Source organism: Nyctereutes procyonoides, unplaced genomic scaffold (genome assembly GCF_905146905.1).
Source record: "Nyctereutes procyonoides isolate TBG_1078 unplaced genomic scaffold, NYPRO_anot_genome, whole genome shotgun sequence".
In the NCBI taxonomy this organism is placed as follows: domain Eukaryota; kingdom Metazoa; phylum Chordata; class Mammalia; order Carnivora; family Canidae; genus Nyctereutes; species Nyctereutes procyonoides.
The window spans coordinates 26,457,321-26,471,878 of record NW_026575030.1 but is presented as its reverse complement, the minus strand read 5'-3'; the positions used below and the strand labels follow the sequence as shown (position 1 = coordinate 26,471,878).

The 14,558-nt window shown below is 42.5% G+C and overlaps 1 protein-coding gene across 1 annotated transcript in view; it reads left to right on the top strand.

The window, feature by feature from the left end:
• Positions 1–1,331: 1,331 nt before the first annotated feature.
• The window catches only part of POGLUT1 (protein O-glucosyltransferase 1), a 28,703-nt gene continuing 15,476 nt past the window's right edge, over positions 1,332–14,558 (top strand). The window contains exons 1-5 of the mRNA XM_055315820.1: positions 1,332–1,478; positions 2,126–2,216; positions 3,514–3,657; positions 11,200–11,335; positions 13,893–14,014. Of these exons, the coding sequence (XP_055171795.1) occupies positions 1,394–1,478; positions 2,126–2,216; positions 3,514–3,657; positions 11,200–11,335; positions 13,893–14,014 (578 nt within the window). The 5' untranslated portion in view covers positions 1,332–1,393. The remainder of the gene's footprint in view (positions 1,479–2,125; positions 2,217–3,513; positions 3,658–11,199; positions 11,336–13,892; positions 14,015–14,558) is intronic.

Sequence of the window (14,558 nt, the reverse complement as noted above, 5' to 3'; positions counted from 1 at the left end):
ACCCCAATTGTTATAAATTCCTATTACAAAGAGATTTGTGCTAGGCTATTTTTCACCCCTTGGGTTCTAACAGTGTTGTAATCATTCAGGTATTCAACAAATCTATACTATAAGAAGCAGTTTAATGTCATGCAAAGAACTTGCTAGCCTACGTTGTACCACTAACTGTGAAGTTGTGGGCAAGAAACATCCGTTCTGATCGTCAGTTTTCAGGCTGCAGAAAATAAGGTGCTTTAAATATGCCACAGAATGTAAGGAATTACCATTATTAGACATATTTTCCCAGGGGATGCCTTTTATTCATTCTCTCCTGGACTTCGATTGTATGAGAGAGAGAGACGGAGTTTGAACATTTTATTACACCTGGCGACGCCGCCCAGCACTCGGGGGACGTCCCGGGGCCGCCCTCGCGGAGAAATCGGGCCTCCGGCCGGGCTGGGAGCGGGTAGGCGGAGAGGTGCACGGCCAACCGTGTGCCGGCGGCCCTCCGCCCACCTGGTCATCCGCGTGCGGGGCGGCCCTCCGCCCACCTGGTCATCTGCGTGCGGGGCGGCCCTCCGCCCACCTGGTCATCTGCATTCGGGGCGGCCCTCCGCCCACCTGGTCATCCGTGTGCGGGGCGGTCCTCCACCCACCTGGTCAATGCATTGGGGCGGCCCCCCACCAACCTGGTCATCTGCATTCGGGGCGGCCCTCCGCCCACCTGGTCATCTCCGTGCGGGCGGCCCTCCGCCCACCTGGTCATCTCCGTGCGGGGCGGCCCTCCGCCCACCTGGTCATCTCCGTGCGGGGCGGCCCTCCGCCCACCTGGTCATCTGCATTCGGGGCGGTCCTCCACCCACCTGGTCATCTGCATTCGGGGCGGCCCTCCACCCACCTGGTCATCTGCATTCGGGGCAGCCCTCCGCCTACCCGCTCATCTCCGTGCGGGGCGGCCCTCCGCCCACCTGGTCATCTGCATTCGGAGCGGCCCCCCACCAACCTGGTCATCTGCATTCGGGGCGGCCCTCCGCCCACCTGGTCATCTCCGTGCGGGGCGGCCCTCCGCCCACCTGGTCATCTCCGTGCGGGCGGCCCTCCGCCCACCTGGTCATCTCCGTGCGGGGCGGCCCTCCGCCCACCTGGTCATCCGTGTGCGGGGCGGTCCTCCACCCTCCAGCTGGGGCGCCCACCGCCATCTTTGTGCGGGGCGGCCCTCCGCCCACGTGGTGCGGCGCCCACGGTCCTCTCCTTGTGCGGCGCCCGCCGCCATCTTTGTGCGGGGCGGCCCCCGCCCACGTGACGTGTCTCCCCGCCCCCCCCGCCCCCCCCCCCCCCCCCGGCCGGGCCATCTTTGTGCGGGGCTGCCTTTCCGCCGGCGCGGCCGCGGGGCCTCCGCAGTGGCGTGCGGGCGATGGAGCGGTGGGCGCGCCCGCGGCTCGGGCTGTGGCTGCTGCTGCTGTTCCTGCCCCCAGTGCCGGGCCGCCAGAAGGAGTCAGGTGGGCTCCGGGTCCGGTCCGGTCTGGAGGCGCCGGCCCGCCCCCCGGGCCCCCGGTGCGGCCGGCTGATGCTGCGGCCGCTGGGCGCAGGGCTGGGCCGAGGGCGCCGGGCGCCTTGGAGCGTTGAGCGACCGCGTCCGGGCGGCGCTGCTTGTACCCCCGCCGCAGGGACCCCGGGGACCAACCCGTCGTGAGGGATCTGGGTGGAGGGGAGGACCCCAGCGGGCGTCGCCCGCGCCTGGCTACACCGCTCCTCCCTGAAACGCGTGCGTGCGCGGTTCTCAGCGAATTACCGGAGAGGGAAGGGAGAGCTCACGTCTCTGGCTTCTCATTGATCCCTATATAGGGGTCGCTTTGATTAGGAGAAGGGGAGAATGCATGTCACCGGTTTATTCCCAGTCCTCCGAACGCCAGGCTGGGACATTTCCCCACTTGTTGGACACCCAATAGCTCAGTAGAGAAGCCGACTTGACCCAGGAGCTGGCGAGTTACAGAAAGCATCCTTCCTGGCGTTTCCTTCCCATCAGTGGAATAGGAAGAGTCGGTGTCTGCAGGTTTTGGCCTTCTCTTGGCTCTCTGCATGCCTCCTGCTGCTAGCAAAGGAGAATGCTCAGGATATTCTGTTAACTCTCGTTCGCTTCTTGAAGGTTCAAGGTGGAAAGTGTTCATTGAGCAAATTAACAGGTCTTTGGAGAATTACGAACCATGTTCAAGTCAAAACTGCAGCTGCTACCATGGGTGAGTTCTGGTCTCCGATGAGTGTCTTTTGAGAGTTGAGTGCTTGTCATAAGAATTCCCTTAAAATTCCCCCAAGAGACCTGGGTCACAGTGATGGGAGAGCCAAGCATGCCTAGATAAAAGGCAGAGTTCCTGTGGTGGGTTTCCGTAGGATAGGAGAGGCCCAGGCAGTCTCAGCAAGGCTGCTCACTGCTTAGAATGAAGCTGCGCGTCCTTGTCGGTGTTCCACACCGGACTGAAAGCTTCTTGAGGTCAAGGCCTAGGTCTTTTAATCAGTGTTGCATCGGTGGTGCTGGCCCTCAGTAAGTACTCAGTAAATATTGTCAGAGGGAGGCCTGTTTATAGATGGACCCAATCATAAATTTCCTACTGGTTATTTTTTAGGTATGCGAGTTATGGCTGAGAGGGTAGTGTGGTAGAGAGATGACTTTGAAAGCAGTCTTGGGGGCAGCCCTGGGTGGCTCAGCGGTTTAGCACCACCTTCAGCTCAGGGCGTGATCCTGGGGTCCTGGGATCGAGTCCTGCATCGGGCTCCCTGCATGGAGCCTGCTCCTCCCTCTGCCTGTGTCTCTGCCTCTCTCTCTCTGTCTCTCAAGAATAAATAAATAAAATCTTAAAAAAAAAAAAAGTCTTGGGGTCTAGTTGCAGATCTCCCACTGATTATCCATGTGGCAAGTCACTTAACTTCTCTGGGTCCTAGATTCCTCATCAGCTAAATAGCTGGGCCCTTGAGTTCCTCGTGTGTCATTCTAGGATTCCTCAAAAAATTCACCTAATGCTTATGACACTTACTGAAAACTAACTGCGCACTGAACTTTAAAAGGGATACAAAATAGTATAATTTCTGGTGACTACTGTCAGGTTCTATGTGAGGTGAGTGGGGGCCAGACAGACCAGAATAGGGGTGTCAGTCTGAGACCAAGGGCATCAGACAGTGTCAGACTGTAAGTCATAAATCATACCTTCTGTGGAATTGAGAGATCAGTGGGACTGCGGTGACTAGGAGCACATGGGTGTGTTGTGAGTATCAAAGGAGAAATTGCATCAATCAGAGGGTAGACAGTCCAGATGGAGAGAGGAAGAAGAGAAATTGACTTGCTTTTTCCTCTTTGTGGCTTTATTGTTTTGGTTTAGATTACCTATGTGCTTCTGGGGAAATGTTGCTCATTCCTGCCCTCTATTCTTTCCCTGGGGTACGGTGTTTTCTAATACTAAATCTAAACCCACAGATAGGTAGTAGGTGGAATGGTACCGCTTTCTTGACGCGCTTTCCTTGACGATTCACTTTCTTTCCCAGGGTCATAGAAGAGGATCTGACTCCTTTCCGAGGAGGTATCTCCAGGAAGATGATGGCAGAGGTAGTCAGACGGAAACTAGGGACCCACTATCAGATCATTAAGAACAGACTATACCGAGAAAATGACTGCATGTTCCCTTCAAGGTAAGAGTTATGAGATAGATATATCTTCTGATCTTTGTTTTTAATCTTTTTTTTAAAAAGATTTTATTTATTTATTCATGAGAGACAGAAGCAGAAGTACAGAGGGAGAGGCAGGCTCCATGCAGGGAGCCTGATCTGGAATTAGGTCCTGGGACTCCAGGATCACGCCCTGGGCTGAAGGCAGGCGCTAAACCACTGAGCCACTCGGGCTGCCCTCTTCTGATCTTCTTATATATGGGCTTACTTGATACTGTTCTTGTAGAGAAATTAATTAAAGGGATCCATCAATGAGTCTCTCTTCGCGTTTCAAAGAGAATACAAAATAGCGACAAGCTCTTCTTGGGGATTTTTTTTGCCAACTCCCTTTCTCCCATATTAACGTCTTGTCTCCTCCTTCTTCTTAAGGCTTGGGCACATCGCTGGTTGTACTGGCTGTAGCTCTGCACTACTCATCTTTCCCCAGATATAGAAGCTGCAGGGTACAGGCTGATAAGACCTGGCAGGAGTGAGCTAGGCTGGAGGAGCGGTACTGAGTGTTCATCACAGGCCAAGTATCGTTCTAGCTATTGGTATTTGAAGAGAAGTGGCAGAAAGTCAAGAGTAACTGGAGCTGAAGATTATGCAAGCTACACTAGCCAGGAAGGTGTGGGAGCTGAGGTAACATCAGTGGGCTGAGGGCTGGAGCCCATTGAGGAAAGGTCATGGACTGAGCCTGGAAATTGGATTTAGGTAGCATTATATGTTTATACAACAGATGAGAAACATCCCTTTTAGAAGACTTTTTTTTTAACTCAAATCTTTATAAAATTACAAAGTACAAAAATTCAGAGGCCATAGTTATTCCCCTGCCTAAGATCTTCTTTCCAATCTCTATTCTGTCATTAAAAGTAAAGTGAATGAAGGGCATCTGGGTGGCTCAGTCAGTTAAGCATCTGCCTTCAGCTTAGGTCATGATCCCAGGGTCCTGGGATCAAGTCCCATGTCAGGCTCCCCCCTCATCAGGGAGTCTGCTTCTTCTTCCTCTGCCCCTCCCCTCTGCTCCTGTGCACTTGCCTGTGCACGTACTCTCTCTCTCAAATAAAATGTTTTTTAAAAAAGTAAATGAGCAGTATTGCAAATAGCATCCATCGGTATGAACATAGGAATGATTCTTAATAACTTTATTACAAATTACTACATTTTCATTATCAAAAATATGTAAAAACAACAACAACAAAAAATAAAAATCACTTAGTGTCCTACTGTGAAGTAATCACAATTATACTTTTATTATCAAGTGTCAGGGGCAAATAAGGTGGTACGTGGGGAAGATTATTGAGGTATTTTATCTTATTTTTATAAAAAGATTTTATTTATTTACTTGAAAGAGAGAGAACAAGCAGTGGGGAGGGGTAGAGGGAGAGAGTGAGAGAGGCAGACTCACTGCTGAGCAGAAAGCTGGATTCGGGGCTCCATCCCAGGACCCAGAGATCATGATCTGGGCCAAAGGCAGACACTCAACCCATTGAGCCACCCAGGCATTCTTATTGAGGTATTTTAAACAGCTATTTTTTTTTAAAGATTTTATTTATTTATTCATGAAAGAACACACACACACACACACACACACACACAGGCAGAGACACAGGCAGAGGGAGAAGCAGGCTCCATGCAGGGAGCCCGACGTGGGACTCGATCCTGGGACTCCAGGATCACGCCCTGAGCTGAAGGCAGCACTGAACCGCTGAGCCACCCTGCCCTTAAACAAATATTTGTTACATTACTTGGGACATTAAGAGAGACTTTACAAATTATGAGTGTAGAGGAATTTTTGATTTCTACAAATGAGAAAGAAAATATGAGTATAGACACTGTTAGACTTTGAAAGCTTACTTTATGTTTAATAGCTGAGCAATTTTCAGATGAAGTTAAATACATTCAAAGTTTCTGAATGAGGGCACATACCTCTCGTTCCAGACCTTATAACATTTTGGTCAGAATCATGAGCTCTTAGAAATGTTTGTAAGGGAGTACAGACCGTTTATTGATGATAAAATAGTGTGTGTTTATATATAAAAAGCATGGAAAGTTACCTGTCCCAACTGCATGCACAACCAAGGAAACGGAGTTGAGCAAAAAAGAAAAAGTGAAATGTTCGGAACCAGTGTCCCTAATGAAATGGATATAGTTGAATAATATCTCAGATTCCCATCTAGCCAAAAATAGTATCTTTTTTTTTTTTAAAGGTTTTATTTATTTATTCATGAGAGACACACAGATTGAGGCAGAGACACAGGTAGAGGGAGAAGCAGGCTCCATACAGGGAGCTCAACATGGGAATCAATCCCGGGACCCCAGGATCACGCCCCGAACCGAAGGCAGACACTCAACCGCTGAGCCACCCAGGGGTCCCCTAGTATCTTTCTAGGTCTAGATCCTTTTAATTCACCCAGTTGGAGAAAACTACATGGCATTTAAAAATTTTTTTTCTAAACAAGCTAAAATATAAATTCAGTATTTCAGGGATGAGCTGAGAAATTTTGCTTAGGAACTAGAGCTCCATTTAATTAAATGACTGGAAACATGTCATTTCAAAGATGGAAAATAATGATATTTTTAAAATAATGACTTTAGTGAAATATAGCTGACATAAACTGCACATACTTAAAGTATACAACTTGATAAGTTTCTTTATGTTCATTATCTTTTTTAAAATTTATTTTTAATTGACGTATAGTTGACATACAATATTATATTTGTTTCAAGCATACAACATAGTGATTCAACATGTATATGCATTACGAAATGTTTACCATGATGCATGTAGTTACCATCTGTCACTATACAAAGTGATTACAGTATTATTGAGTATATTCCTTATGTTATACTTTTCATCACACTGACTTTTTTTATTGAAGCAGAGACATAAAGTTACCTTAGTTTCAAGTGTACACCATAGTGATTCTGGACTACTCTTATATGCTATGCTATGCTCACTACAAGTATAGTTATTGTCTGTAACCATACAACACTATTACAAAAGCATTGACTGTATTCTCTGTTCTGTAGCTTTTATCCTCATGACCTAAACATTCCATAATTGGAAGCCCATATCTTTTGTCTATCTTCTTACCTCCTTTTGCTTTGGCAAGCATCTCTGTACTTATGGATCTGCTTTTGCTTTTTGTTTTATTCATTTGTTTTCTAGATTCCATATGTAAGTGAAATCATATGGATTTATCTATTTATTACACTTTTTTATGTATGGTATTTGTTTTTCTCTGACTTATCTTACTTAGCATAATACTCTCTGGATCCATCCATGTTGTCACAAATGTCAAGATCCCGTTCTTTTTTATGGCTGAGTAATATTCCAGTGTGTGTATGTGTGTGTGGTGTGTGTGTGTGTATTTCACATCTTTATTCACCTATTGATGGACACTTATGCTGCTTCCATATGTACACTATCGTAAACAATGCTACAGTAAACATAGGGGTGTATATATCTTTGCAAATTAGTATTTTTTTTTCTTTGGATAAGTACCCCTTAAAAGCAGAATTACCAAATCATAAAGTATTTCTATTTTTAATTTTTTGAGGAACCTCCATACTGCTTTCTACAGTGGCTGCACCAATTTTCATTTGCCCCAACAGTGCACAAGGGTTCTCTTCTCCTCACATCCTTGCCAAATTTGTTATTTCCTATCTTTTTCATAATAAGCATTCTGACTGGTGTAAGATGATGCTATCTCATTGTGGTTTTGATTTAGTGATGTTGACTATCTTTTCATGTGTTTGTTGGCCATCTGTACTTCTTCTTTGGAATATGTTTATTCATGTCCTCTGCCCATTTTTTTTATTGAATTATTTGTTTTATTGGTGTTGAGTTATATGAGTTCTTTGTTTTTGATATTTACCCTTTCCCTTTACCAGATACATCATTTGGAAGTATCTTCTCCCATTTAGTATGTTGCCTTTTTGTTTTGTTGTTTCCTTCACTGTATAAAAGCTTTTCATTTAATATAATCCCAGTAGTTTATTTTTGCTCTTGATGCCCTTCCCTGAGGAGACACATCTAAAAAAATAGTGTTAAGACCAATGTCCAAGAGTTTACTGCCTGTTTTCTTTTAGGAGTTTTATTGTTTCAGGTCTTGCACTTAGATCTTTAATCCATTTTTGGGTGGTTTTTTTGATATATGGTGTTAAGAAAGTGGTTCATTTTCATTCTTTTGCATGTAGTGGTCAAGTTTTCCCAACACCAATTATTGAAGAGACTATTTTTTCTCCATTGTATATTCTTGCCTCCTGTCATAAATTGATTGACCTTACAAGTGTGGGTTTATTTCTTATTTTGTTCTGGTATTCTCTGTATTTATTTTTGTGCCAGTGCCATACTCTTTAGATTATTATTGCTTTGTAGTATAGTTCAAAACTTGGCTTTGTGTGTGTCTCATGAATAAATAAATAAAATCTTAAAAAAAAAATCCTGGGATTATGGTACCTCCAGTTTTGTTCTTCCTTCTCAAGATTGCTTTGGCATCCACAGTCTTTTGTGGTTCTATAAAAATTTTAGTTTTATTTGTGCTAGTTCTATGAAAAATGCTATTGGTATTTTGATAGAGGCATTGAATATGTAGATTACTTTGGGTAGCATGGACATTTTATCAATATTAATTATGCCAATCTATGAACATGGTATATCTTTCCACTAATTTGTATCATCTTAAATTTCTTCGATCAATATCTTACAGTTTTCAGAGTACAGGTCTTCTACCTTATTGGTTAAATTTATTACTGAGTATTTTATTCCTTATGATGCAATTACAATTTAATAAGGTTTGATGTATATATACACCAAGATAATGAACATATCTGTCACTCCCAAAAGTTTCCTTGGGCCTCTTTTGCAATCACTCTTCCCTATCCCTTCCTGCCATGCCGTCCTTTTACCCCAGCCCTCTGGCATCTGCTGATCTGTTTTCTGTCATTATGGATTATTTCTTAGAGTTTTATATAAATGAAATTATTTTTTTAAATATTTTATTTATTTATTCATGAAAGACACACAGAGAGAGAGAGGGGCAGAGACACAGGCAGAGGGAGAAGCAGGGGTCTCCAGGATCGCATCCCACATCGGGCTTCCGGTGTATGGAGCCTGCTTCTCCCTCTGCCTGTGTCTCTGCCTCTCTCTCTCTCTCTCTCTGTGACTATCATAAAATAAAAAAATTAAAAAAAATTAAAAAAAAAAGAAAGAACATGCGGTATCTTCTGTTCCACAACTTTTCTTTTCTATATAACAGTAGATTTTGAAATTGTTCCTTTAGAGTACATAGGGTATATCCCCCTTTTTCGTGACTACATAATAATCCATTTTATGAATTTCTTTATTCCACCCTCTGTCAATGGACATTTAAATTATTCTCCAGCACTCCCCTTTGAATCTTGACAAATGCAAACAGTGCTTCAGTGAACATCTTTGTACTTAAACCTTTGAGTATTCGTGTAGTTGTATCTGCAGGCTAAATTTCTAGAAGTAGAATTAAGTAGGTCAATTAATGTGTTTTTTAAATCTTGATAAATAGAAGTAAACTGTCCTCCAAAGGAGTTTTGCCTATTTTTTTTTTTTACATTTTTTTCTTTTAAGTTATCTCTGCACCCACCATGGGGCTTCAACTCATGACCCCAAGATCAAGAGTTACATGCTCTACTGACTGAGCCAGACCGCCACCTCACAGTTGTGCCTATTTTCACTTCCACCACTCTGTATCACGTGCTCAGAGTGCACTTCATATTCTCACCAATACTTTATATCTTTGGACTCTGATCTTTGCTAATCTGATTAGTGAAGACCAGCATCGAGCTTCACCAGCACTTTTCTGTCATAGCGATACTTTAATTTTTTAAAAGTGAAATATATTTAACATATAACATATAAATTTAAGGTATACAACATGTTAATCTGATACACTTATATATCATAATATGATTGCCATTGTAGCAATAATTAGCACTTCTATCACATTATGTAACTATCATTTGTTTTTTAGTAGTTGGAATGATTAATTTCTAGTCTCCTAGTAAGTATGATTATCACACAGTATTGTTGTCTGTATTTATTATACTGTGCAAGAAATCTCTAGGGCTAATTTACGACTTGTTGTAAGTTTTATCCTTAAACACCATCTGTCCTCTTCCCCACCCCCACCCCCCATAGTCCCCTGACAACCACCATTTCATTCTGTGCTTTACAAGTTGGTCTTTTGGGGCATTTCTTTAATACAGTTGAGCATCTTTTGTGTATGAATCACTGATACTTTTTGCAGTTACCTCCTTATATATAAATCAGTGTTTTAAATCAGTCATTTCCATGCTTCTGAAAAATTTTGGTCGAACCTTAGAATGCTATCTCCAGAATAGTGCTGGTCAGGACCTCAAAGGAAAGGGCAGAAAAGCTAAGCCACCAGTGTATCCTCTTCCCAGAAATCCTCTCAGGATTCCTGAGAGTCTAGCCAGAAAGCTATATGGGCATACCTTGTTCTATTGTTGCTTTGCTTTATTACATTTTGCAGACACTGCTTTTTTTTTTTTTTTTTTTTTACAAATTGAAGATTTGTGGCAACTCTGTGTCAAACGAGTCTATCGGTGGCATTTTTCTAACAGCATTTGTTTACTTCATGTCTCTGTGTCACATTTTACTGATTCTTTCAGTATTTCAAATTTTATTATTATTATATTTGTTATGGTGATGTGTGATCAGTGATTATAATTCATTGAGGGTCCAGATGATTGTTAGCATTTTTTAGCAATAAAGTATCTTTAATTAAGATACTCATGTTTTTTTTTTTAGATGTAATGCTATTCCTGAACATTTAATAGACCCCAATATAGTATAAGCATAACTTATATATGAACTTGGAAACCAAAAAATTCACTTGACTTGTTTTATTGCAATATTTACTTGATTGTGGTGGTCTGGAACCAAACCTGCAGTACCTCTGAAGCATGCCTGTATTATGGTTTCCATGATTGTATACGTACACTCTTCTTCTGGCTTGCATAACTGATTTTGATAGTGTTCTGTACTTAAGTTGAAGGCAATAAAAGTTTTCCTATCTTTCTTCCTAAATTATGAGACTTAATTATGGTAGAAATAAAAGAATATCATTGTTAGAAGCAAAGCCTAAGGGATACAATTAGAGAATTAGCTTTTTCCAGTTCCTGTCAAAATTTGTTTCTTGCTTACTAATTAAACAAAAAGGGAAACTTAAAAAAAAAAACTAGGAATGGATAGAGAAGAGGTGGTAGGAGTAGTATTAATACATCCTTCAAACTTACAATCTAATTGGAAAATTTCATTAAGTATTATAAGCGGGAGCAGTTAGCTAGGAAAATAACTCGTACAATATAAAAGTAAAAAGGTCCTTTTTGAAGTGTTGCTTTCAGGAAATTTTGCAGTAGGCTGATGACCTATCTGAACACTAGCTTTCAAAGTAGGAATGAGACCCTATTTTGTCCTATAGCAGGCACTGGTCTGGTGAATTTTGTGGTATTTCTGGCTGACAGGTGTAGTGGTGTTGAACACTTTATTTTGGAAGTTATTGGGCGCCTCCCTGACATGGAGATGGTGATCAATGTACGAGATTATCCTCAGATTCCTAAATGGATGGAGCCTGCCATTCCAGTCTTCTCCTTCAGTAAGGTAAGTATAGGGAGAACTGTATGGGGAGATGGAGGGTGGTCCTCTAGAGTATGAGTAGGAGGTAATTGTTCTATGACAGAGTTTGATGGGTAATGGTAAGGATGAGACCTGGGTTCCAGGAATTGGTCTGTGTCCCTCTTAGTTTCACAGTGGCTGAGCAATGACTGAGGAAACGGATAATGTAAGATAGCTTAAGTGTCTATAGGGCTTGGGATGAAGGGTAGAGAATGATGGAGGCCTGAAGAACCTATAGGACATTGAAGGCAAGGTACAGAGATCCTGTGGAGTGTGGGAGAGTAGCTCATGGGCTTTTAGTTAGGGAACACCTTTGTTCAAAAAATATTTGAGTTCATACACACACACACACACACACACACACACACACACACACACATAGTCCTATCTGTCCTGTCAGTCTATTCCAGGGGCTTCACATGGCTAATTGTAAAACTGAAGGTGGTAGATAACTCTGTACAGTTTGTGCCTGAGCAGTGCATTGAGGAGGTAGGTCTGGGATATCCAAGAAGGATATGTGAGAGGGTCTAGTTGTGGAGGAATAGGAGTACTAGCTCATGTTTCTGGACTTGGAAAACTTGGGACAGTTAATATCTTCTCAGTGTTCAGGTATTGGCAGGGATGGGCCTTGGTTCCCCAGAGACTAGACGGGATTTGGGGGCGGGGGGGAGCTCAAATTGAATGGATGGAAGACTCTATGGGGGAAGTATGGGTTTAGGAAAACCCTATGGACTTTGAGAAAAGGAACACCATCTGATTTGGTTTCTCCAAAGAGGAAACTTTTATCTGCACTTTTTCTTTATCACAGTTTACTTTCTCTCTAGACTTGGTTATTTCCTGTGTTGCAAGTGGGCTGAGACCACATTGGTGTTGCATTTCCCATGGTTTAAGCCTCATTTCTCAAAAGTGCTTGGTCTCGTTTATCATAAAACCCTCCCAGAAGAACAGATAGAGGCTCCCATGTAAGTCAGTAAGGACTTTATGTTTGTTATTTATTTGTTGTTTTGGTGGATGGCAAAGTATGACCATCACTATTCAGTATTCTAACTTTCCTTTCATCTTTACTTCTCTCCTTTTTTTTTTTTTGACCAGTGACTCCCAGGCCCTAGAGAGGGATTTTAGTCTTTCAACTTTATAGGAATTGTTCAGCTTCTGTTGAGCAGCTGATGATGTCTGAGCTGCTTGATGAATCACATGCTGTTTTTTAAAAGTATTTGAGAAAAGGCAAACAGCATATTGTATGTGTAATTCCAGTGAAGAAACCAAAGAGTTAGAGGTTTATCAGTCGCCAGAATTTTTTTTTAAAGATTTTATTTATTTATTTGTGAGAGACACAGAGAGAGACAGAGAGGCAGAGACATAAGCAGAGGGAGAAGCAGGCTCCATGCAGGGAGCCGGATGTGGGACTTGATCCCGAGACTCCAGGATCAGGCCCTGGGCTGCAGGCTGCACTAAACCACTGAGCCACGCGGGCTGCCCCAGTGGCCAGAATTTTAACAGAAGATACCATAAGAAGGGAACAAATGGTTTTAAACTTTTTTTTAAAGATGTGGGATAATATCCCTTTCTCCAATTCTGCCCACCAGCACTTCTGGCCCCAATCAACAAATAACCCAAAATCAACTGAGCAACCAGTGTGAGCTCCACAGTACTACAATATGACATTATCGTAATTAATACTTATTAAATACTTACTATGTACCAAACACTGATCCAAGCTTTTCACATGTACTAACTCATTTAATGCTCAAAATAAGCCCATCAGGTAAGTAATATTATTGATGTTATTTTTCCCATCATAAAGATAAGGAAACTGAGGCATAGAAAAATTAACTTCCCTGGAGTTAGAAGGAGATAGAATCATCATTCAAACTCAGATGATCTGTTTCAGAGGCCACGCTTTTTGGGGATCCCTGGGTAGCTCAGTGGTTTAGCGCCTGCCTTCAGCCCAGGGCATGATCCAGGAGTCCTGGGATCGAGTCCCACGTCAGGCTCCCTGCATGGAGCCTGCTTCTCCCTCAGCCTGTGTCTCTGCCTCTCTCTCTCTCTCTCTCTCTCTCTCTCTCTCTCTCTCTGTCTCTCATGAATAAATAAATACAATCTTAAAAAAAAAAAAAGGCCATGCTTTTAACCATTGCACTGTGATTCTTGCTCTCAAAAGACCCATCTAGGAAATAATCAGGAACTGGTAAGACAGCATATACTCCAAGTATAATAGCAGTTGAAAGATGAGAGAGCTCTGTGATCATTCGGAGTTAGATATTTTATTTCCTTAAAGTAAGTACCCTAGCAGTGTACTGTCCTCTAGAAAAAAAAGAACTTTGAGTAACTGGATTCACTGAGCCTGTGAATTTTAACCCATGGTCTAACTTGCCTTTTAATGTCTGGAGTCTAGACTTTGCAGACTAAGGAAAATATGTCTGTGGAGATGTAACACAAAGAAGATGTAACACTTTTGTCCAGATCTTATGGTATGACTGTAGTTTGTCTCTCCTGTCTGTCCTAAGACTGATTTAGAATAACCTTTCTGTTTCTGTTGAAGACATCAGAGTACCATGATATCATGTATCCTGCTTGGACATTTTGGGAAGGGGGACCCGCTGTTTGGCCAATTTATCCTACAGGACTTGGACGGTGGGATCTCTTCAGAGAAGATCTGGTAAGGTAGGTCCTTTAGAGAGGTTTTATTTGTCCTTCTTTGTGAGTCTTCTTCAAATAAACAGTAGGACACACATAATTACCTACTTTAAAATGACTAACTTTTAAGTTAAAAACAAAAGAAAAACTACTTACAGCATAAGCAATTTTGAATGTGTATTTACATATTTACATAACCATGGAAAAGAAGAACCTACCCTAAAGTATCAGCAATGCCTTTTTTGAAAGGATTATGAGAACCCTTTCTTTTTTCTTTAAATTTTTCTATAATTTTAAGATTCCTGTATTTTTATGAATTCCATTCATAATTAGAAAAAAAAAACCATGTTGTGAGGGAGAATAGAGAATTACTTGGAGGAACATAAATGTACTATAAAATTTAGAGCTAAGTCCTTGAGGTATGGGGATGGGGAGGGCATAAACATCCTTACAGGTATCTCTAGTACGAGCTGATTCACAACGGAGACCTGCCTGGGGCTGTTGACTCTATCTGTTATCATTTCAGAATTTAGATTGTCCAGGACATCCAAGCTGAGGTATTTCTTACATA